At 37.8% G+C, this 25,513-nt stretch overlaps 1 protein-coding gene across 1 annotated transcript in view; it reads left to right on the forward strand.

Annotated features, from left to right (window-relative positions):
• The first annotated feature begins 6,842 nt into the window (after nt 1-6,842).
• The window catches only part of AGMO (alkylglycerol monooxygenase), a 283,516-nt gene continuing 264,845 nt past the window's right edge, over nt 6,843-25,513 (forward strand). The window contains exons 1-3 of the mRNA XM_054726224.1: nt 6,843-7,115; nt 8,655-8,785; nt 19,982-20,133. Of these exons, the coding sequence (XP_054582199.1) occupies nt 6,990-7,115; nt 8,655-8,785; nt 19,982-20,133 (409 nt within the window). The 5' untranslated portion in view covers nt 6,843-6,989. The remainder of the gene's footprint in view (nt 7,116-8,654; nt 8,786-19,981; nt 20,134-25,513) is intronic.

Below are 25,513 nucleotides of genomic sequence, written 5' to 3' on the forward strand. Positions count from 1 at the left end.
AGAAGGGAGAGGGATAGAGAGTTAGAAACATCGATGGGAGAGAAACATCGATCAGCTGCCTCCTGCACACCCCCTACTGGGGATGTGCCTGAAACCAAGGTACATGCCCTTGACCGGAATCGAACCTGGGACCTTTCAGTCCACAGGCTGACGCTCTATCCACTGAGCCAAACCAGTTAGGGCCAATTCTTTATATTAATCTGCCAGTGTTCAAATTGCTGTGATTTCTCTTCATGAATGGACAGTTATCAAAGTCCCTAGAGATTTCTGATCACTTGTGTTGTTTTTTTTTAATGTCTTTTCAATACAAAAACTTCTGAAATTTTTTATGCTGATTTGCTATTGAGAGCACTAGGAGTAGCAAGTTTTCATGTCTTGCATTTTCATGAGACACTTGTCACTCGCATGAGGCTCTCCCCAAGCATTTCCATTTTAATTAGCTAGCTAGATAGATAGATAGGACTACAACTACAAGCAGGCCCCCATTGACTAGGAAGCTCTGGACAGAGCTCTGACATAGATACTTGGATAGAAAGGCACCTGGCACTATCTTGGGCTTCCTCATTCTGGTTCGGGTATAGGTTTAAAGCACTCTATTCTACAAACCGTGGCTTCACCTGACAGATTTTCCATCAATGTGTTTTATCTCTGTTGAATTTGCGGGGGGAGGTAAATTTTAGAATGAGAAACTTTATATTTAGCCAAGTTATATAAAGTTATCAATATTGTAGTAAGATATACCAGTACACTTATATATGTAATCTTCTGGAAAGAAAGAAATAATTTACCCCAGAACAACAACAAGAGTGGAGAAAATAAGGAATACAAGGACTGGGAGGACCATTGGTGTCATTTAAACACAGAACTAAATTTAAATCAACCAAAGGACTTGTATGCATGCATATGAGTATAACCAATGGACACAGTCAGGGGGGTTGGAGGGTGAGGGCATGTGCAGGGTTTGGGGGCAGCCGGGGAGTGGTCAGAGGGGGAAGAAGGAGACTTATGTAATACTTTAAACAATAAAGAATTTAAATGAATGAATGAATGAATGCATAAATGTAGTATCTATGCTTATTTGTTCCAGACAAGTTTATTGAGTGCCTGTGTTATAAGTTCTTCCAAATGAATTCATGAATTTAATGAAGCTTCAGTTAAAACACTAATAGTATTCTTTCAAGTTTACTCTAAATAGAACCATCTGAACAAATATGAAAAAAATAGTTTTAAAATTTTGAAAAATAAAGTTAATTCATTAGAAATTACTCACCAAGTTACCAGACATTTTTACGATAATACAATAACTAAGACAACATGGAAACAACACAAGAATAAGACATATGAGGATAACAGAAGGAGAGCCTGGAAACAGTCCAGATATGTAGAGAATTACTGAGTTTAACTCATTGTATGGGAAGAACTGTGATCCATCCAGGGCAGATAAGGAAGGTATAACATGAAATAATGACTTCACACCATAGACATAACTAAACTCCAGGTGACCAAAGGAATTGGGACAACCCCAAAATCCTGTAAACATTCTTAAGAAAACATAGATTATTTTTATAGAATTGTGGTTAGGAAGACATTCATAAGCAAGACCCAAAAGCAGAAGTAATAAAAGATAATGGCACCCACAAAGTTACACTTGCTGTATGACAGTATCTATGTAATACAATTACAGGAAAATAAAGAATGAGAGAACATTTGCCACGTGCATGAAAGAAATACGTAAGTATAGAATGCAAATAGCTTATAAATCAACTAGAGGCCTGGTGCACGAATTTGTGCATAGGTGGAGTCCCTCGGCCTGGCTGGCAATCGGGGCCATCTTGCCCAGTCCCGATCAGGGCTGATCCGGGGCTGGCTAGCTGGAGGGACCACAGGAGGTTAGCTGGCCATGGAGCACCAGGGGGCAGCTCCTACATTGAATATCTGTCCCCTGGTGGTCAGTGTGCATCATAGCAACCGATCAACTGGCCATTCACTTGTTCAGTCATAATGGTTGCTTAGGCTTTTATATATATAGATACAGAAAGACAATAAAATGAAATTGTGCAAGATATATTTAAAAATAAATCATGCACAAAGCAAAACAAATGGCTAATAAATGTAATGGAATGTTTATCATAATCATTAGGGAAATGCAAATTAAAACAAGATGACTTTATGAGCCAATCAATTGGCTAAAACTTTTAAGAGATTGATAGTAGCCAGTGTTAGCAATAGTTAAAGACAATTTTGGAAGAGAATCTGGCAGCAACTGTCAAAGCATAGATTTTACATACCCTTCCACACATAATTCCACTGCTGGGAATTATTTAGTGTGAAAATATGCACAAATTTACAAGATATTAATACTATGATGTTCACTGATGCATGATATGTATTAACTAAAACTGGAAGACTACACTTGATTGCACAACAATGGAGAAACAGTTAAGTGAGTTATGATGGTGTGAGGGTCTTCGGTTGACTTTTTTCTCAGATGCATTCTCCCCTTCCTCCTTTCTTACTGTGTATCTCCAAGGACAGGCCTCTCAGACTTATTTTCCTAGGCTCCTCTCTCAGCTTGCTTTTGACTTTTTTAGGCCAATAAGTACTCTGGGGAGATTGGTTGGTAGGGAGAAGCCACAGCAGTTTTTTCCATTCCCTCTCTGCTCCTGCCAAACAGGCTCATTGTGGTTCTAACTTTCCCTAAACTCAACTCACACAACCTCCTCCTTTTGTCCCTATAGTTTAAGGATGCAAGTGGCTTCCTATTGATATTAATCTCTGGATTGTCCCTTTGTTCAGACTTGGCTTTTTACCTTTTCCATCATCTCTGTAATTAATTCTTTGTATTCAAATTCCGCTACTTTAAATACTTAAAATGATTTTGTTTTCCTGCTTGGAATAAACACACACACACACACACACACTCAAACCTCAGCAGCCAGTTTAAAAAAAATGCTATAGAACAATATACTGAATGGAAGAATGTTCCTGATAAGTTGTTGACTCCAAGATGGGAAGTTGCTATATCTTATTTTTAATATGGCCTGTTAGAAAAAAATTAAACAATGTGTGTATGTTAAAATGATGATGGTAATAATAATGATAATCAAAACTTTTGAGGAAAAACAGGTATGGCAAAATACCCACTAGGACAAGTTGTTCTTATGAAGTTGAAGGGAGGGATATGGAGGTACAACTACTTTTTACTTTATTTGCCATTTTGTTGTTTGGATGTTTTTCTTCTGAAATGCATTACATTTATAATTTCCAAAAATTTAAAAAGCAGGTAATAAAACACTGTGCCTAATCTGTTCCTGATCAGTTTTATTAAATACTAGAGGCTCGGTGCATGAAATTCGTGCACTCGGGAGTGGGGTGGGATCTCTTAGCCTGGATTGTAAGAGGGCACAGGCCATGCCAAGGGACCCCACCAGTGCACCGGGGAGAGATGCAGGAGGTTAGCCAGCCAGGGAGGGACCGCGGGAGGGCTCCAGGGCATGTCTGGCCCATCTCGCTCAGTCCCAATTGGCACAGAAGCAAGCTAACCTAATGGTTCGGAGCATCTTTCCCCTGGTGGTCAGTGCATGGCATAGTGACTGGTCAACTGCCCCCTGGTGGTCAGTGCATGTCACAATGAATGGTTGAGGGACTTTAGCATATCATTTGCATATTATGCTTTGATTGGTTGAATGGACAACCGGATGACCAGCAACTTAGAATATGAGGCTTTTATTATATAGGATGTATGTCCCTATGTATTCATTTGCCATGGGAATAATCTGAAAGTACAGTTAATTCTACAACATTTTGAAAGTGAAAATTTATTCCAAACAAGATTAATATTTTAGGGAATATCTTGAGCCTGCCATCTATACTTATGTGTGATTTTGTCAGAAAGGCACCAGGTGAATGTCAAAGGTTGCACCCAACTAAACTGAAAGGTTTAGGAATACACAAAATGCACCCATATGCACATGCCTTAACCTTTTGCACTCGGATGTCGAGTGTGACTCGACACGGTTAGCATCGGTAGCAGCTCTTTTTATACTCTTTGAATGTATCAATAATTTGAAATATAAAAAAAATCCAAATAAATAAGTTTGTATGAAAAGAAACTCCAGTTTTTTATTCTACTGCCGCGCTTTGTAAAATCTGGGTTATTTAAAAAATTAAATCCCGAGTAGAATAAAGGAAACGAGAAAAAAGCAAGCGAGTGCAAAGGGTTAAATGTCTACCTGTGTCAGTTCAGCTGTGAGTCATGAGCCATGGTATGTATTTTTACAACTTTCTGTCTGACCTCAGGTAAGCCTCCTTGCAATCCTCCACATTAACTCACAATCTGTTACTCTTCCAATGTCCACTTCAGGTTCTTTTCAAGACAAAGCAGCATATTTATTGCAGTATTTTTTGCATTTCTTCATGTAAAATGCATGTGTAAAAATGTGCTACCATTTTTATTAGGTTCTGATTTTTTTTTCTCCTCATGAGTCATTACAAAGTTTTTTTTAGTATTGCATCCTAATCCCATTTTCTTCATAAGCCCAGTGGTTTTTATTGCACAATTTTTAGCAACACATAAGTCACATGTGCAAGGTGGTGTGAGGGCAGGCTAAATAGTCATCTTAGGCGGTGATTAACGAAAAATTGAATTTATTTAAGGAAAAGGGGATGGAAGATGGGGATATCCAAAGGGAAGGGCTACACAGCACTGAGCCAAAGGGTATTGCAGCAAAAAATGTATTTAGGACAGTAAAACAAGGAAGGGTATAGAAACAGCAACAGGAAAGCCTAGACTGGGCTGCTTTGGTTCACTGAGAAATCAGAGAAAAGGGGGCCTTGGAGAGAGATTCAGAGGGTTAGTACAGGATGAGCTGCTGCTGCCCATTGCTCCCCTGGTTGCAAGTCTTTTGGGATTCCCTAGAGTTAGGGGATACTAGCCTATGGGGGAAGGGAAGGGAATGGCATGGGTGTGCTCCTTGCAGGGACAGTGCACACTGGGTCCTTTGTCCTGAGTGTATTGATCTCTCTCTTGCAGATGGAAATCTTAGGGAATTTCTCAGGGGAGGGAGGGTCTTAATAGAATATTTATCAACTTCCTAGATGTTCTCTTTCAGGGTCCTGGTCTCCACTGATTGGACGGTAACAGGCAGGGGGTCATTAGTCAATATAGCTGGTCCTGTGGCAACTAAGGTATCACTTGTTTGGTTTTGCTGTTTTTTTGGGCCTGGAGCTGAAATACAACTGAGGCCTAGATGTTATCTTTAGGGAGGAAAAGGTGGGGTTGAGGTGTGGTCTGAAATGCCTAAGCAGTGATCTGAAAGATCAGGGGTCCAAACTGACCAGTCATATGCTAGGAGAAGAAAGGTTACCCTGGGGGTGAGGTTCTTGTTTTACCATTTTTGCCCCTTGCTAGGCATTCAGGGCTTTCTGCTCTGGTGTTTCTGAACCTGGCCTATCGTCCTTGCTTGGCTCGTGTCTAAAAATGAGCACAACTGACTGTGTCTTTGAGTAGTAATTTATTTGTTGCCTATCTATAGTTTCTATTTTCCCCCTAAAACAATAATGTATTAGTAGTTTAATCAAATCTATATCAACATGTTCAAAATAAAAGATTAGGTGGTATAGGTGTTTCTCTCTTTCTGTGTCTAGCATGGAAAAAGAGCGGATCCAGTTCCTGAGTAGAGGAGCTGGAGATTGAGAAATAAAAGAAAGAGACCAGACGCGAAGATAGAAGGAAAAAGCTGGGAGCCGGGTGGGACCGCTGTCCTCTTTGATGGAGGGACAGGGACCCAGAGCTGAAGCAGCGAGTTTATTTTATACCCCCAAATACCAGGAAGTTTCAGCAGAAGTTAGGATCAAGGGAGATTATTTGCATTCTTGAGTAGGCCTGAGCATTCCTGGTGCTTGACTGGATTTACATATCAAAGTCACACTCCCTGACACCTGGGCTGAAATGAAGGCCAAGGTGACAACACTCTTGCCTTTTTGGCAAAGCATGTTCCCAGGGTGTGGCTTTGCCTGTCGCCTTGGTTTCAGCTGACAGTAATTAAAGAAGTGCCCATATGCCTTCCTAGGTGCTGTCTACAAGGTGGTAGCCAAAGAGTGAGTACAGCCATTCTAGGTGAAGGCTTGAGGCTGTTAGGGGCCTGACACTCCCCTTATTCACTAGTGGTGCAATAAATGTCCTCTAGTCTCCCTGTAAGAAACTAATTGAAGCTCCCCTTGGCAAACAGAGATGAGGTGTCATCGCCCCATCCGGGGAGCTTTTTCAATCATCTAGGCCCCATACATTTGAACCATAGAGATGTGACTAGTCAACATTCTTTTAAACAATGTAACAAGCCAAATGCCTACGAATTGGTTTGCAACACTTCAAAATTAATATGATCCAGATCCAGAAAGATACCAGTATGATATATTCAGTGCTTACTGACTTTCAAGCTTAATCTTGTTAAAGGAGATTAGAGCACCCTGTCCTTTGAGAAAATATGACTGAGGGGAGGTAACAAACTTGAACCTCTTGGGAATTGCAAAAGGGAGAGGAAAAAAAATAATTTTCTTCATGGGATTTGAGTCTTCAGTTTCTGCCCACTTTTTCAGAGTGAACTTTCACTTGTTAACCCTTCTTTTTCTTCCCCTTTCCAAGGAGGTATCTGTGCTTTTCTTTTGCTTGTTTATCTTGTTTCGATCAGTTCTCCACCTAGAGCCAAACTCCACTGTTTATCTTTGATTTGGGCAGGCTTACCCTCTTCCTCCTCCACAAGCCAGGTTCCTGGGACAGTGCCCACTGAACTTTGAACTGGTTCTCGATCCCAGTATTTTCCTGCCTCTGCACAGGACCTGCTGTGTGCGGAGTCTCTGCGGAGTTTTGTTTCCAGCCGTGCTCTGACAAAGGGCTTGTTCTGTGAAGCCGTCTTGTCCTCTTTGTCCAGCCTCTGGCTTAAACCACCGGGTCACAAATATTCTCAGCCGGGAAGCAGACCAGGGCAGAGATGAAGGACCCAGGAGCCCAAGAGGATGTTTCCCTTTCCCAGGGAATCCGCATGATGTTTTACGTGATGAAGCCCAACGAAACGTCATTCCAAACCCTCGAAGAGGTGCCTGATTATGTAAAACAGGTGAGGCTCTCTAGAAAAAGGCTGCTCTGGCTTTTTCTTAAGAAGTCAAACACATCTTGAGGTTTGGTTTACTTTCATTCTTCAAATTATGAAATTCTAATAAAATTAACTCCATTTCATAAAGACAATGGAGCAAAAGTAGAATTTCTACTTGAACTGAATTTCTATATAATATCCACAGCCATCTTCTATTAAACTCCCTTTCCATGGTATGTCACTCCAGAATACAACAGGAGCTTTTAAAGTTTTCGTGGACACAGGGACGTTACAAATTTAGCTGATAGAAGCTGATGTCAGTAAACTTTGTAACAATTTTTGTTTTCAAAGGGTAAACTTGTCTGCTACCTCCCAGGAAACTGTTTCCTCTTTAATTTGGTAGAGTAGTTCTGCAGAATGGATACACAGCTGACTCAGTCCAACTCTGACTGCCTAACTTTGAACTTGAATCAAGTTTTATTTGAAACTCTGCAGTGTTTAGAGGCACTTTTCACTTTTGGTTACTGGCTATGATTGGAAATGGAAATATCCAGAATTAGAACTTGAATACTGAGGTTCCCCACCCTGTCAAAAGTTGTTCCTATAACACTTACTAGTTCAGACCAGAAATAGAAGAGAAAAAAAATGACATCAGAGAATATGTTCTTGGGAGTTTATTTTTTGAAAATTGTAAAATTCATGGTCAGCTTCCAAATGAGTGAAACCCATAACTTTTTTTCAGGATTTGATATTACTCATACTTTCTGAAATTTTTAAGAAAAAAATGTGATACTTATGTTCTTAAAAATCAATATTTAAAAATATTTATTGTTGAAAATATTACATATGTCCTCCTTTTCCCTCCATTGACCTCTTCTATCCTGGCCTGCTGCCCCAGATCTTTTCCACCCTATTGTCCGTGTCCATGGGTTATGCATAAAACATTATTTTTTTATATTGTAACACCAAACCTAGTCCAATATTTGGTCATTGGTAGTGGAGCCTAAAGACATCTATTATATAAAATAAAAATAAAGCTGAACAAATAAAACTTGAGTGATATTTCAAACACTTGAAATGACCTTATTCTTTGAAATACTCAGAAGAATATTCTTTGTTCCTACAGTTTCAACTTTGTCATTCCTGTGATACTAATATGAAAAGCTAGACATGTGTACATCTTTAAGGAATACCTTTTAAAGTGAGTCTAGCTTAGTCATATGTACAATAGACTTGTGATTTTTGCACTTATTTTAAAATGTGTTTTTTAGATCTAATTGTAACATGTCCCTCCTACTCTCATTTTCTTGGTGCAATTATCATGGTTACATCTGTTTGTATTTTATTTCCAAATTAGTTGATAGAATGGAGCACCTGTTTTGTATATGTCTGAAATAATCAAATTCATTTGTTAGGAGAAAATCATCCTCCAGGAAAAGTGTATACCTTCTCTTTCTATGAAATGTCACTCTGGACCGCCACTTCTGAAATGACTAATGATGAAATGTGAGAGAATTTCAGACTGAGCACAATAGCATCTCTTCCCTGCAATTTTCTTTCCAGGCAACTCCATTTTTCATTTCCTTGATGCTGCTTGAACTAGTTGTCAGCTGGATCCGCAAAGGGAAGCCCCCAGGTCGTTTGGATGATGCGCTAACATCGATATCAGCTGGTGTTCTATCTCAGCTTCCAAGGTGAATTAGTTGGTTAGCAACACTGAAGGAATCAACTGAAATTCTCAAATATGATGGAAAATGAATTTATTTGCACATATGTCTCCAAAGAATTCAGTTACTGTCATTATATAAAATGTTGATATTTTGTCCATTATAGATATTTCTTTTCATTCATTACAAAAGATGGCTCTAAATATTATTTACCTTGATTACTGAGCTTATTGGTGCCCCCTTTAATTTTGTGTCCAGAGAATGTGGTTCATTTGAGTTACTATAGAAATCTGATATGCAGACACTCCCCAGTCAAAATCCCATAAAACTAGATCACAACAGTGGTCTCCAAGTGGCACCCTGTCTATGGGCCTACCCCATTTGCAGCCAAACACTTCCATAATGTGAATCTGGTGGAAACTCTTTACAGGTTCCATTTTGCCTGAGGATAATGTGTGAGTCCCTTCCCTGATCTATGGAGGTCTTGGTCTACCCATGTTTGCTTCTGGTCCCTTTATTGCCTTTCACCCTTTTGCACTGTTTGTTCCTTCCATGTTTCCCTCTGCTTAGAAAGTGGTGAACTCCTAGACTTATCTGGAAGGATCACACTGTTCCACAAATCATATTTGCCTTCCAACCCTACATTAGACACCACTTCATTTATGGTCCCATGGAGTCTTGCACTTACTCCACACACAGAATTGTCTCATGGCATTATCTCACCTGTTTTGCTCCCCAGCTTTTCCTGCTAGCTTGCATGCAACTTGAGAGCAAGAGTTGTTCTTCTTTTTTCATAGTATTAGTTCATTTGCCTGGAAAAATGTTTGGTACCTGAACTTTTTTAAAAAAAAACTCATCTATTATTCTCACGGTGTATGTTAATGATGAAATTGGATGATGAGGTGACAAAACAACAGTAAACAGTAAAATGACCTATGTGGGGGAGGAACAAACTTTCCTCTACTTCAAGGTTCTTCTGGCTGGTCTAGTAATTAAGCAGACAGGAGACAGGTTAGCAAGAGGAAAAAACAAATTTAATACATACATATGTATGGTAACACCCCACATATGAGAGAGTCAGAGACCCACATGCAGGAGAGATTCAGAGACAGAAAGGAAACATGGGGATTGAAGACATCCTGAGCTAGGGATGAGGTGAGGTGCCTTAGGGGCTTCAAAGGGTCATTGAAAGATCAGAAGAAGAGCAGAACCTTAACAAATAGCAATTTATCCTGCTCTATAGGTAGGTCAAAAAAAGTTATCTGATAATCTCTTATGGGAAAGACGTCTAATTCAAATTCTTCTAGGTATACAAGGGGCGAGGGAAGAACTTTCTCTTGAGCTTGCAGCTAAAGCTGACTTTAGCTCAAAACAATCTACATACCACAGGGGAATACTTGGGTGACTCATTCTGGACCCCCACACCTACTACTTTTTAGAAAAAGTAAATTATAATGTGTGTAGAGGAGAAACCCATGAGGATTACTCAAGAGGCAGAGGATGAGGGAAGATTCCCTTAGAAGCACTAGCTTTGTGTTGTTGATGAATGTTCTCATTCCTACTTCCCACCCATTGCTGCTTTTACTGTTTTAAGAGCTTTACTTCTGACCAGTGTTCATTACTTAGGAATGTTTCCATGAACCGCCCAGTGGGAAACCAAGGTGGATTTTAAAAAATAAAATAAAATGAAAACTTAAAGATATCTGAGAAAAGGTGAGATCATTTCATACAATTGCATAAAATTGTCTAGAGAGGAAGTAAATCTAAAAGTCAGATTTCTTTCATGGTTGCACATTGTTTCACAAACTGAGGCTCTATCTCAAGTTATTTTCAGTTAATTCCCAAAATACCCTAAATAAGAATTTACAATTATACATACTAGTCATAACCTCTATTTCATCTCTCCCTTGAATAGAATTGAACAAGAAAATAATCCAGCATACTTAAAGGATACATACATTTGGTTATTGAAAAACACCCATTTGGTTAACTGTAGTTTATTCTGAGAAAGTTAAGTGTTTAGTTTATGGAAATTAGAAAATAAATTGGTAACTGAGAAATACCTTGCAGGCGCAATTATGGATCACATATTCTGTTGAGTTGAAATGGATTTATTAAACACTCCAGGAGACATCAAGTTGAATGAATGCTTCAACATTTATTTTACTTTTTCAAGTTTGATTTTGGTCAAAGTGAAATTTAATTTTTCTCTTATCATAACATTGCAACTACTGGAAATATGAATTGGATCCTCAGTACTATAATTCTGTTCAGCAGTGTGCTTTTAAGATAGTACAATAGTACAGAGTTATAACAGGATTCACAAGAGCCAGAAATATATTTTTGCTAAAAAACAAATCCCTAAAGTATAAGGAAGATGAGAAGAAGAGAGAGAATGAGAAAGAGAGAGAGAGAAAAAGATGCAATTCTTTTCCTTCACATTCAACTCTTCATAACGAGAGAGAGAGAGAGAGAGAGAGAGAGAGAGAGAGAGAGAGAGAGAGAGAGAGAGAGAGGTGTAATTCTTTTCCTTCACATTCCACTATTCATAACACTCCTTAAGCTAACACAAGCTCTGATGCCCTTTGAAAGAAAGGTAAAAGGTTGTGAACTTGAATCTGGAGCATATTTTTCTATAGTTGTATTTTGAATGAGGACAGCAAATGGCTTCTTTTTTGTTCTGGTAGGTGTGAACAGCAATTCTAAATTATGAAGTGTGTACAGTTTTATAAGTTTTACAGTGGATTTTTACCTATCATAGCCTTTTGTCTAAAGGATCTCAGCAAAGCAAATGATCTGAAAATAAAATTTTAAGATATTTTTGTTTATTTTGTTGATACTAAAATCTCACAGATGTAAGCAGAGAGGAAAGCTGGTCCTCAGGACCCACTCCGATCCATCCCTCGGCAAAAGACGAGAAGGAGGATTTAACAGAAACTCTTAAAACAATGTTTCAGTTGAAGCCTCAGCATCGAGGGGAATCCTTGCGCAAATCATTAACAGCTGAAGGTTAGATTAACACGGCACTGGTTGTATCCTCTCCGAGGGACTAATTTCATTTTCCACAGGAGCAACGGTGGCTTGCCGTGTCCTTTAAATACATGATTGCAAGAAAAATGGTACTATACCATTTGTTAATTCATTTGAGAGGAATTACACTTTGGATAATAATTCCAAATAGGCATGTAGCCTCTGACTAGAGAAGCTATGGGAATCAAAGTGAAACCCTGAACATATTTTTCCACTTTGCCCTTCATGTAATAGAAATGCTGTATGCAGACTTAGAGGAAAAACAATGTTTATTTGAGGATCTCCATTTTATTGTTACATAAAATTTGAAATATCTTGAAGATTAGTAGCATACGTACCATATTGATAGAGAAAACGGCATGCTGTGCCTTTCAAATCTTTATGTCAGGGAAAATAGTAATCATAGACAAGATTATATCTTATTTACAAGCCTGTCGAACAGACCATCATGTGTAATAAAAGTCCATCTGTCCTAAGAACCGGATTCTGGGCAGGCCTGCATCTGTTTTGCTTTTCTGGAATCCATGGGCAACCCTCCTAATCAGAATCTAGTCTTGAAGTTATAGACAAATATTTTTTTCTTATTATAGTTAAACCCAGTGTATCACATGCAGATAATCTGCCTTTCTATCAATCATTTGCATATGTGGCTTTAAAAAAATTAAACAACATTTTACTAGCAACATTTTTACAAAATCTATTTTTATTAAATCTATCCAAAACTTGTGAATAATCCTGCTACTGACTTAAATGCTAACGAGTGAAAAATAATCACATCCTTTTTTTCCCCCCCTGCTTCTTTAAGCAGAACTCAATTTCCAATCCTTCATTAGAAAACCAGGACCTCAATTTGTTACTTCCTTCCAATGTTTCTGCTTCCATAAATTGCATCCTCCCCAGAGAAATTTTATTCCCGATATAAATATCTACAGTATGTTTGTTTTTAATGGGTTCATTTATTCTGTTGAAACAGCGGATTATAAATCAAATTGCAATAGGTTGGAGGGATAATTTAAGTAGGTAAATTTTCAAGTAAGTTGGGGACTCTCCACTTTTAATACATATGGGTCCCTGCCAGATTTCAGTATGGAGTTAGCTGGGCAATGTTCAGCGGTACATATGCACAGTTTTACTGCCATGACTGCCCTGGAATTTTCCATTCCTGACAAGAAAATTTCAAAAAAAATTTTAAAGAGGAGGAAATTAAACTTCTTTGAAATACTTTTGACTCCTTAGGGTGGGACTGGAGAATAAAGAAAAATTGTATACTGGGTTTTTATACTAGACTTTAGGATCAGAGATAATACTGCTTTTGGCAACATCAGACTTCTAACAAATGAGTGCTATCATTTTGGATGATGACTTTAGTAAACAGTTATTCTTTGTTCACAATCAGAGATATATGTATTTGTGTAATATTAATAATAATACTTAATGTTGATAGTAACATATTTATTAATCTAGAAAATTATTAAAAGAACATCCCCTAGTAGAGAAAATAAAATTTAAAAACTTGCAGGTTTGTTAATTATATTTGCTAGGGAGAACACCTCAATTCCTCTAAACTTTTAACTTAGAAACCTTATAAATAGAGTTTGTTGTTATTTGTGTACTTTCAGAGATTGCTGTTAGAATAATCATCCCTAATGAATGTAAACTTCCTGGTGTTTATTAGCCTGGATTTGTGTGCTTATTCAATACAGTAATTGAATTACTTGAAGTAATTCACTTCTTGCAAAATGAAAAGTGCAGCAAATTTACTTCAAAATCTACCACATTGTGTATATAAAAGTCTATCATTTTGTGGTTGTAGTAAAATGAAATTAAATAATTGTTTCATAAATGTAATGCCATTTTATAGTAAGTTATAGTAGTACAGATGTTATCTGTCTGCAGAAGGTAGAGGTTAGATATATTTTGTAAACACTGAGCAAATATTAATGTTCCACTAGATGGAGCAAAAGTGGCAGCAGCTTTACAGATAAACAGTGCAAGTTCCTGGGCCATGTTTAAGAGGTTTTGAAATTAGTAAATAACAAAATTTCTCATAAAACAAATATTTCTATAATGTAAATATATTTATTTATTTATAATTCCATGGAGCTCTTAAGAATATTTATAATAATCTCATTTAAATATTGATTTCTGACTTATGGGACAAGATTATTAGAAATAAAAATTTATTTTTTTCAACTTTGCATAATCTGGCCATATTGGACAGTGCACACAGCTCTAATGACAGTTATGAAATAGTATAAATTGGCAGACGTCTGTGAGTACGGTGGGACATAATTCATAATGCTGCAAGTTGCTTTGAAATTTTAACAGTTTGCAATGAGAGCATCAAATTTCATTTACTTGATTAATGATTAAAGCATGAAAGTGTTTGAGATCGAGATCAATTTATTGTCTATGCAGCCTAATGCTCTCAGACCTGAAAGAGGGAATGACATGTCCAACATTACCTTTCAATTTTACATTCAAGCCGAGATGGCTGTCATAACTAATTAGCTTTAACGAGTAATCTCTGTGCCAAATAATATTCATTCTAACTTATTATTTAAAACTCTAAACATTATAAAATTACCTTTATCTTTTTAAAAATCCAGGATCATACTGGAAGAGCAATTTAGCGCCTCACCAGATTTTATAGTAACTAAATATTGACAGGACACATTTCTAGTGTTGAGAAAAAATGTTATATAAACACATAAAGAATTAGCTACTTCTCATTTTCCAAAAGACCAACCTCACACTCAAGATAAATTTGCTCTTTGGGGGGAATTTATGAAAAAAATAGGACAATGAAAGGGAAACCTCTATAGATACAGGTTGTTGATTAGAGGATTCTAATGTCTCCTTAAATTTAGAACATTTTGTGGTCTTGCATTCAAATTTAGTGAGTAAAAGGAATGTAGTATTTAGTTATTCAAAGCCCCTGAACTTCCCAATATTCCATCTCCACATGATACAGTAAGCTCACATTTACATACATATTACATATGTCACTTCCCACAGGATGGGGTTTTACAAGGTTGAAGTTTGAATTCCAGAGTGCAGAGTCATATGCTGGGGGTTGGGACTGGGAGAAGAGGAAGGAATTTAAAAAAGAAAGAGGAAGGCACTTTGGTTTATGATTCAAGGTCTGGTGGGAACATTTTTGAAAATGTAGGTGCTATTTCCTGCAACCAAGGGCTTTCCAGAGCTTGATAATCCTTTCCCAGCTGTATCCTTTGCTGGATTGTTTGTAGTTGTGGGCAGTCCGTGGCTGTTTTTTCCCCGTTTCTGATGGAAGAAGATCATATTCATCTTGCTGATAGAAAACAGGGAATTTAACTCCCACAGCTTCTCTCCCCTCTTCCCCTTCACCTTGAAGAAAGTTTGGCTTCGTGCTAAAGTGTGAAAAAAAGTAAAAAGCGTTACTGTAGGATGCCAGGTATATTTTAGCTCGATTTGTGTCAACCCTAATAAGTAAGTTGACAAAGTAATAAATGGGTGTCTGCTCAAGATCTGGTACCTGTACAGGAAATAAAAAGTATTTCAACTGCAGGCAGGGTCTTAAAAAAATCTATTTCACTTGTGACCTGAACTGACAAAAGAGACAGTAACTTTAAAAACCCACACACAAAGATTCTGAACTGTTGGGGCATTGATGAGGCTGGTGATTATATTTGTTCCATTCACCTATATGTCCTCCCTGTCTTGTGCTGTCCCTGGCACCCAGTAGGCTCTTAATATAAATTTATTGAATGAATCCATGATTGGATCCATTTTGAAAGCCTGTACTAAAGCTTATGTAAAAAGCTGTAGGTTATTTCAATTTTCTGTTGTATTTTCTCAGTTTTAATTTTCCTTTCTGGATCAGTCTTTTTTTAGGGTATCAACTGGGGAAATTTTGCACACCCCCCCCACCCCAAGAGACATTTGGACCTTTTGTTGTCACAACTTGGGGAGAGGGCTATGCTACTGATATCTAGTAAATAGAGGTCATGTATGCAGCTAAACAGTCTACAATTCACAGGACAGGCCTTCACAACAAAGAATTATCTGGCCTCACCCTAGCCGGTTTGGCTCAGTGGATAGAGCGTCGACCTGCAGACTCAAGGGTCACAGGTTCAATTCCGGTCAAGGGCACATGCCCAGGTTGCGGGCTCCATCCCCAGTGGGGAGCGTGCAGGAGGCAGCCAAGCAATGATTCTCTCTCATCATTGAAGTTTCTCTCTCTCCCTCTTCCTTCCTCCCTGAAATTAATAAAAATATATTTTAAAAAAAGAATTATCTGGCCTAAATGGCAATAGTGTCAAGGTTTAAAATCCTTGTTTTAGAGAAATTATTGGACTGAACCATATAAAATTGTTATTAGTTACCATTTTTACCCAAAAGTTAAAATTCATATGGTTAGCCCTCAACTAATAGGTAACAGGAAACAATTTCAAGATTTCATAATTCGGGTAACAGTTTTCATAGGACAGACCCCTACAAAAAGAATTAAGTTGTCCAAATGTCAATAATGACACTTGAGAAACTCTAGTCTAAATATAAAAGTTACCAACCAAGCTACATGTTTTAAAATAAAATTTGTTCTACTCCCCTATCCCCCCTACTTTGACAAATAACCTATATAACAAATTGGAAGACAAGGTTTACATTTAGATTCCTTAGATTTCCAGAAGAGTGTGGGGGCCCCTGGCCCCATGGTCTGTCCTGTCTTGTAAGGGACCTCATACACATGTGTGTGGACATCCCAGATTGCTTATCCCAGCTCTGTCTTCATGACCAAAAATAGACACTCTTGACTGCCTAGTCATGTCTAGGAGTTTGCATACCTGCACAGGTCAGCCTTCTGAAGGACTGGACCAGGATCCAGGCCCAAGCAGGTCCTGTAAGCAGGCTTGGACCACTTTGACAGGGGATTGTGGAATGTCCAGAATGTGGCCCAAGTTGTGAGAGGAATTCTAGGCAGGTAGTTCCTTTGGATCAAAACCCACACTCAGGGACAAAAATGCTCTTTCCAGCCATATAATTGCTGAAGGTCATCAAGAGGAATGCTAGCTTGCCCATGAACTGGACCTGGACAATTGAAAGCTTCTTACCTCATCTCCTGTCCTTGGAATGTATGTTCTGCCTTCGAGTCCCGTAACACCAGCTGTTTCAGGATGTAGCCTGAGAGAGAGTAAGGTGTTGAGACCATCTGGATTGAATATGTGACTGAACCTAGTTAAAGCCTCTACACAGACATACCTAATTTTACTGAAATTCACTTTATTGCACCTCACAGGTATTGCGTATATTTTTTAAAGAAATGGAAGGCAAGATCCTCCAACAGCAAAAAGGTTATGACTCGCTTAATTGCAGTAATCTGGCACCAAACCCTTGAAAGATTCTGGTGAGCTGGTGCGGAGATTTACTTGTCTTGCAGTTAGTTGTAAGTTTTCATGTTTGTTAAGTTGCCATCTACCAACCTGAAGTGGTCTGTCTCTTTCTTAGGCATCTTCTTACCCTCTGGGTACAAGGGCCATTTTACAAACTAAAAATAATCTCCAATTGAAAATTGGGTTTTAGGTAAAAAGTGTAGGTATTTTGGCATTTCTATTATTTATATTACTGCTATTGTAAAGTAACCTGTTTCATTTTACAGATTAAATGATAGAAGCATACAAAATATGAGGCAATTTTAATGTCAGTAACTAATAATTAAAGTCCTATCATAATTAAATGAAAAATACATTAAAATTAAAGGCCTAGTCTCCAAAAGGGCCAGTAACATGATAACTCAAAGGTGACTGTATAAAGGGAAATACCATTAAAATGGTGAATTTTAACAATATACTAATTTAAGCTACTTCTTCAACTTCTATTTAAAATTAGAATATTTAAGAATTTCATCACTTGTTCATGTTTTATAAATAAACTAGAGGCCCGTGCACAAAATTTGTGCATGGGGGTGTGTGTGTCCCTCAGCCCAGCCTGCACCCTCTCCAATCTGGGACCCCTCGAGGGATATCCGACTGCCCTAAACGGGCAGTCGGACATCCCTCTCACAATCCAGGACTGCTGGCTCCCAACTGCTCACCTGTATGCCTTCTTGATTGTACCTAACCGCTTCTGCCTACCAGCCTGATCACCCCCTAACCACTCCCCTGCCAGCCTGATTGATGCCTAACTGCTCCCTGCCAGCCTGTTTGCCCCTAACTGCCCTCCCCTACAGGCCTGGTCACCCCTAACTGCCCTCCCCTGCAGGCCTGGTCCCCCCCAACTGCTCTCCCCTGCAGGCCCTGTCACCCCCAACTGTCCTCCCTTGCAGGCCTGGTCCCTCCTGACTGCCCTCCCCTGCTGGCAATCTTGTGGTGGCCATCTTGTGTCCACATGGGGGCAGGATCTTTGACCACATGGGGGCAGCCATCTTGTGTGTTGGAGTGATGGTCAATCTGCATATTACTCTTTTATTAGATAGGATTAGATAGGATAGAGGCCTGGTGCATGCATGGGGGCCAGGTGGTTTGCCCTGAAGGGTAACCCGGATCAGGGTGGGGGATCCCTTGGGGCGTGGGGTGGCCTGGGTGAGGGGCCTGTGGTGGTTTGCAGGCCAGCCACGCCCCCCATCGACCAAAGAGGAAGCCCTGTTATCTGGGATTTATTTATCTTCTACAATTGAAACTTTGTAGCTTGGAGCGAAGCCAAGCCTTCTGCTCGCTCCATGGCGGCAGCCATTTCTGTTGGGATTTATTTATCTTCTATAATTGAAACTTTGTAGCCTGGAGTGGAGGCCTAGGCCAGCCAGGGCTGCAGAAGCTTGGCTTCCTCCATCGCCTGGGGCAACCCTAGCCTCCTGCTCTCTCCAGCTCCGTGGCTGTCGCCATTTTTGTTGGGATTTATTTATCTTCTATCATTGAAACTTAGTAGCATTGAGTGGAGGCCTAGGCTGGCAACAGAAGGCAGAAAGCTTGGCTTCCTCCATTGCCGGGGAAACCCAAGCCTCCCTCCTGCTCTTTGTGGCCACAGCCATCTTGGTTGGGTTTATTTGCATATTTGCTCCTGATTGGCTTTGTGGGCATGGCTTGTGGGTGTTGCGGAGGTACGGTCAATTTGCATATTACTCTTTTATTAGATAGGATGTTATTAGGTAGAATTATCAATTCATTTTATATATAAATGACAAATATAAAAGAAAAGTAAATTCTATCAAATTTCTAAAAGAATAAATGGAATAATTATCCTGAGTCTGATCTTAAATTTGATCACAGTAATTTAAAGAAAACAATTATCACACTTTATAAAATTGAAGTTTATTTTGTGTACTTTTTGAATGTTCTTAAAATAAGAATTTAAAATTTACAGCTTGGTACAATGGGTGGCAAAACATATTCTGTTGTCTGGGTTTTAAAAACAATTATTTATTTTAACTAGGTTCATATACTATGTACTTTATTTCTAAGGGAAGGTTATTCCCTTATACCATAAGAGCTGTATTTTATATTACAACAAGAAATATTGAAATACTATGAATATCCAATTTGTAATATTAAGAATGACATCTAAAAACCACTAAAAGTGTGTGTGTGTGTGTGTGTGTGTGTGTGTGTGTTTGTGTGTGTGTGTGTGTGAGAGAGAGAGAGAGAGAGAGAGAGAGAGAGAGAGAGGAAGGAGATAGCAGAGAGGAAGAGAGAATTGTTAGCCAGAAGCAACTTTAATTAAAGTGAAATATTATGGGAGTAACATATTTTAAGGCAGTAGGTGATTTGCAGACACCTTTTAAAATATGCTATTTATAATTTCTACCTTTTACAGTAACTTCCTTTAAAAAGCATCCTTATTGTTTTAAGATTTAGAAATGACAAGTACAGAAAGCAAGTCAAAATTGTGTCATGTTTATGTTCATGGGTTCCAAGAAAAGCATTTTAAGAGACATAAAAAGTGAATGACATCCTAAGTTCCATAAAATTGGGAATGCAAATAAGTGGAATGAGTGATACCTATGAAACAAGGAAACATTATGTGAATCATTTTGATACCAGGAAAATTGAGTCTCTTAAAAGACATGATGGAGTGAGTAATCAGAAACAACAAAGAAGGGGGAAGGATTATATTTTTACACATGACTATATTAATTTTTAAATATTATCTACAATGTTTTAGCATAATTTTACATCTAAAATGTAGTATAATCATTGCTTGTGAATCTTATTTTTCCAGATTGTTTTTCAGGAGCATTGAACTGACCAGTTACATTTATATCTGGGAGAACTACAGGCTCATCATTTTGCCTTGGGATTCTCCATGGACTTGGTATTTAACTTTCTTAGGAGTTGACCTTGGCTACTATTGGTTCCATCGCATGGCCCATGGTAAGTTGCAAATCAGGGCTTTATTGATAATTTATGTTGAACTGTGTTTGGCTCATGGTTGGTGTTTAGTAAATATTTATCGAACTAATGAATAACATTGTTTACTTTGCAGCATGTAAAGATCAATAATGCAAATTTACTTTTCAAATTAAATGGAAACCATCTGAATTCACTTTTTAAAAAGTGAAATTAAACAGACATATGTACTACTATTTGTAATACCTTAAACAATAAAATTTTAAAAAAGTGAAATTATTAGAGATGCATTTTTCATACTTCTTTAATTTATTACAAGAAACTTTTAAAAATTGATGCATATAACATTACTTTTTATATAGGGTGTCCCAAAAAATGTATGCACACTTTAATAAGTGATAGCTCAATTTCGAAACTAAAATGTATTTCAAAATGTAGGTATACATTTTTGGGACACCTTATATATTGCCTTACTTTGTTCTTATTATGATGTGCTTGCTAGAGTCTACAGACACTTGCTCACAAATTCAGACTTCACATCCCAATTATCCAGGGTCATTCAGAAGAGCTCTGTAATAGCATGGAATCCTAGGTAATGTGTGCTGTTATATGTAAGCTTGATTGAAACTCTTGGCAGTACTTCCTCATTACAAATGAAAATACAATCAGCTAGGCGTTCACCATAGTGCACTTTAGTATTACCAAAGCTTTGCAAAATTACTCATCTAATTCAAAGCCCTGTTATTGCACTGGTTCTCAGAATTTACTTTTTGGGATTCTTGGCTGCCCCCTCCAAAGAAATATTTTGTTACGGAGAGGGAAATGGAAGTGCAAGAAACGGTCTAAACCTCTGTAGGGGTAAGTAGAGGTTGGAGAATGATTGCAGAGCTGAGGTGAGCAAGTGGTCTCCAAGGAGGAATAAGGCATGCAGAAGTCTTTCTGAAGGGAAACGGGGGAAAATGCTAATTTTGAAAAACTACCTAAGAGCAGAACTCAGGATTTCAGTGGGTGGTTGAGTTGAGTGGGTGGGAAGGAAGGAAGGAAGAGGAAGAGAGCTGGAATAATAATAAAAAGTAGATTGGAGATGGAAAGAAGAGTCCTGAGATCAGAGTGAATAACTGAGCTGTGTGTGTAGGAGTATGTGTGACCAAATATCCTTCCTAAGTGAGGATAAAGGAAATAGGAGTAGCATCCACAGGCGTCCGCTTAAGGCAGCTTAACTACATACAGCGTTACTTTTGCTAAAAAGTTTAAACGTATACATTTCAGGAAACTATAAAGAGTGTTAATTCATTAAAATAATTTGAATTGAAGATGTAAACTAGAAAAAGTAATTTATTTTGTGTGCGATAACCTTTGTCTTTGAAAATAATAGGTCAGCTCCTGACATCATTTCCTTATATTTAAATGCAAGAGGATACTCCCAAATTGAATGTGATTAAGAATAAAATATGGTCTGGGTAGTAATCTTTGTATTTTATTTCAAAACAGTCGTTTTTCTCCCTAAAATTAACCCATTGGCAATCTTCCTCATTTTCTATGCAGCAAATTGGTAATGTATAAAGCATTTACATTATATTAGTTAATTTCAGGAATCTTCTAATATCACACTGTCATGTACGGATGTGTTTGGGAAATCTGCAAATTTGCTTAATTTTTGAAAGCCTCTTATACAGGAAACAAAGAACCAACAAAATATTACCAAATATAAAACTTTTAAAAAATAAGTTGATAGTAAATGCTCTCAGTGAAGAGCAATAAAGTAAAATAATGTATTAAAAATATTGAAATCAAGGCTGTTTAAAGTATGCTTCCCATTAGAAAAAAATTGAACTGAGTCCAGTAGAGGGAGGCATTTTAAAAAAATCTGAAAATCTTCTGGAAAAACACTCACCACCTTCAGGCTATGAAGCCTAATCATAAGTTCAAAGACTTTTGACTTGTGATGGAAAGCTAGTAGAAAAAAACAAAACAAAAAACTATGCAGTTGAATATGTCGAACTTCAAAATGACAGTCAATTTTTAAAATCTTTATGATAAAAATATTAAAATAGCTTTTTAGAAACCCAGTAATACACAGGAATAAGAAAAACTTACAATATCAAATTCCTTGAGCCTCTTGGATTACTAAGCTCATACTGGTTAATTGGTTAAATTTATTCAACTGCAAAGTTTGAACAGTTCTAAAATCCAAATGTTTTAAAATAGGGGAAATGACTCTGCTTCTATTTAATGTGTTACTTTCACTATTTACAATAAAATGATATATCTATGTTCCAAATTTGTTAATATGTTAAATGCTATGAGGGAACAAGATCAGAGCACTACCTGTAACCCTCACCCTCTGGGGCCTATGCATTCTCGAAGTACCTCTGTCACCAGCAGAGTTCCTGTGTAGTCACAGCCTCTCCAAAGATATCTGACTCTTAGACTTGGAGGCTGTCTGTTCCCTCCCCCTCAGCTCTATAGGCAATGGCTGTGGTCTGCAGCTGCTGCTCTGTACCACTTAAGGACTCCTTGTTTACTTCTTTTAGTGGTTAACACTTTTTTTACTAGTTAATCATTCTTCTTTTAATTAAATGTATTGGGGTGGCATTAGCTAATAAAAGTATATAGGTTCCAAGTGTACAGTTCTATAATACATTATCTGTATACTAGCTTTCCCGTTGCAGGAAAAATCCTGCAATAGGATTTCCTGCTGCACTCTACCCCGCCTCTGTTCCTCCCTTGCCGCCCGCCTCGCCTTCTCATCCAGCCCACCCGCGTTTCCCTTCGCCCCCGGCCCTGACTTCGCTCCTCCCTTCTCCTCCCCCCGCCCCCCTGGCTTGCTTGCTTCTTCGAAGCTTTACTCCCCTTTGCAGCTCTTGGCTTCTTGCGACACTGTCTTGATATGCAAATTAGCTGCCATCTTTGTTGGGGTAATTTGCATACTCGTCCTGATTGGCTGGTGGGCGTGGCTTGGCTGGTGGGCGTGGCTTAGGTGTAGCGAAGGTGCGGTCAATTTGCATATTTGTCTATTATTAGATTAGATTGCATTGTGTGTTTACCACCCAAAGTCAGATATCCTTCTGTTACCATATATTTTATCCTCTCTGGTAACCACCATACTATTGTCTGTGTCTATGAGTTTTTGTTTGTTGGTTCGTCTTGCTTGTATATTTGTTGCTTTCAGTTTTATATCCTTTATATGAGTGAAATCATATGGTTCCTATTTTTTTCTGACTTATTTCCTTTAGCACAATGTTCTCAAGATCCATCCATGCTGTTGCAAATGTCAGTATATCATATTTTCTTATGGCTTAGTAGCATTACATTATATGTATATACCACATATTCTTTATCCAATCATATATCAAAGAATACTTTGGTTGTTTCCATGTCTTGTCCACCATGACTAATGCTGCAATGAACATAGGGGTACATATATCTTTATGAATAAATTTTTTCAAAACTTTCAGGTAGATACCCAGGGTGCTGGGTCATATGGTAACTCTATTCTTAATTTTTTGAGGAATCTCCATACTGTTGACCATAGTGGTTGTACCAGTTTGCATTCCTACCAGTTTCCATTCACAGCCTCTCCAACACTTGTTCCTTATTCAATTTATAGGCATGGTTTCTGTCTCCTAATTGGACCCTGACTGATATAGCCAGCATCCTCACACGTTCTATAAGGGTTGTCAATTAGAATTCACCTAACTTTTATTATTATTTTATTCTGAGTCTTTGATTATACATTCAGGCTACCACACAATTTAGTTTAGTTCTGAAATAGAGGTTTTCATCTGTAAAACTTTTATAATAAACAATAAACCCCCTCAAAACTCTTATTCTTTTAGTCAATAAGTAAACTTCTTAGTTTCTTTTCTATTCCTCTTTTTCTGTGTTTAAACAAGGTGGATGTAATTAGTTATAAACACTTACCCCATAGTTTATTGTGATTGAGCCTTCGTATATGACTATTAAACTTCATTTTTATATTTTTCCTGACTTCTAAGGGAGTTAAATTTAGATCATCCTAATTTCTATTGTTGTTTAAACAAAGAACATACTAGTAAATAGATTCATTAATTTGAAGTTATTTTATTTTGTAATGATACCAGGATTGTGCCCTATATTGAAGAATAGGTCACTTAACATTCAGTTACATTCGTGCTTCTCATTTAAATACCAGAATATACCTATTTTTATAACTCTTTGCCATATATTATGCCTCACTCCTTATTTTAAAAATATCAGTATAGTGTGATTATATTCTCATTTGATCACTCATGTGAAGTCTACTCAATATCTGCCATTTCCCTTGTTTAGTCCCATGATTTCTCACTTTCTCTCAGCCCTTGGAGAAGTTATCATTTAGAATATATGTGAGGGATGCCTTGCAGTTCCCACTAACTTGCCTATGACTTCTAGTTTCTCATCATCACTTTTTGTTAAAAAACATGGCACCTGTGTTAACCATTTACCTCTAACTCATCTCAATGACAGAGGGTATGTTATGTTTACTATTAAACATCTGTCCATTAAAACACTTAAAATGTTAATGGTAACCTTTCAAAATGTGTCTGAACTGAAAGATTACCATTATTTTCCCTCACAGAGCCCCGTTTGAGGGAGTCTTCTTCCTAAAAATAACTTATTTTTATCCTTGGCAGCTGCAGTCCTCCTTAAAGCCACAGTCTAAATTGCCTTTGGTGTTCTTAGGTTCTATATGTAGATAATGTATAGAAAACACATTTTAAACAAAGGTTCTGTTCATCATCTAGATGTTAAAGGTATAGATGCATTGAGATATCAAGCAGGGAAGTTACACACGATGATGAAGAATAAGATTTTTAGGAATCTTCATAAGCCTGCTTTTTTAACATTGATATTAATGTGTAGAAATATTTCCAGGAATGGTTGGGAGCATTTGAGGATGGATATGGCAATGTTTTCCAGAAATTAAAAAAGCTGGGAAATGAGTAATTAAAAGAAACTGGAAGGCAGTGATAAAGATTAACTTATGAGCCCTGTCTGACTTGTTACTCTCCCTGAGATAGAGAACATGTCTTATTTTTCTTTTAGTGCAAGGACCTAGTACTCTTGCTGGTTATATAGCAGAGAGAACATTGAAATTGGTTTCAAGAGATCTAGGTGTGTAATGTGTGTGTGTGTGTGTGTGTGTGTGTGTGTGTGTGTGTGTGTGTGTGTAACTAGCACACACGTAACTTTGGGATTAATCTCTCTCAGAAAGATTTTGTTGATTATTTGCCTCCTACTTTTGTAAGGAAGTCTAAATAAAAACTGCCTTAAGAGTACAGGAAATGAGTAAAATTGAATGAATGAGTGAATTAATGAATAGATAAACTCTAAGCAAACTAGATGGAGGCTTCTTTGAAGATGTAGAGGTGTTAAAATGGGC

Source organism: Eptesicus fuscus, chromosome 14 (assembly GCF_027574615.1).
Source record: "Eptesicus fuscus isolate TK198812 chromosome 14, DD_ASM_mEF_20220401, whole genome shotgun sequence".
Lineage (NCBI taxonomy): Eukaryota > Metazoa > Chordata > Mammalia > Chiroptera > Vespertilionidae > Eptesicus > Eptesicus fuscus.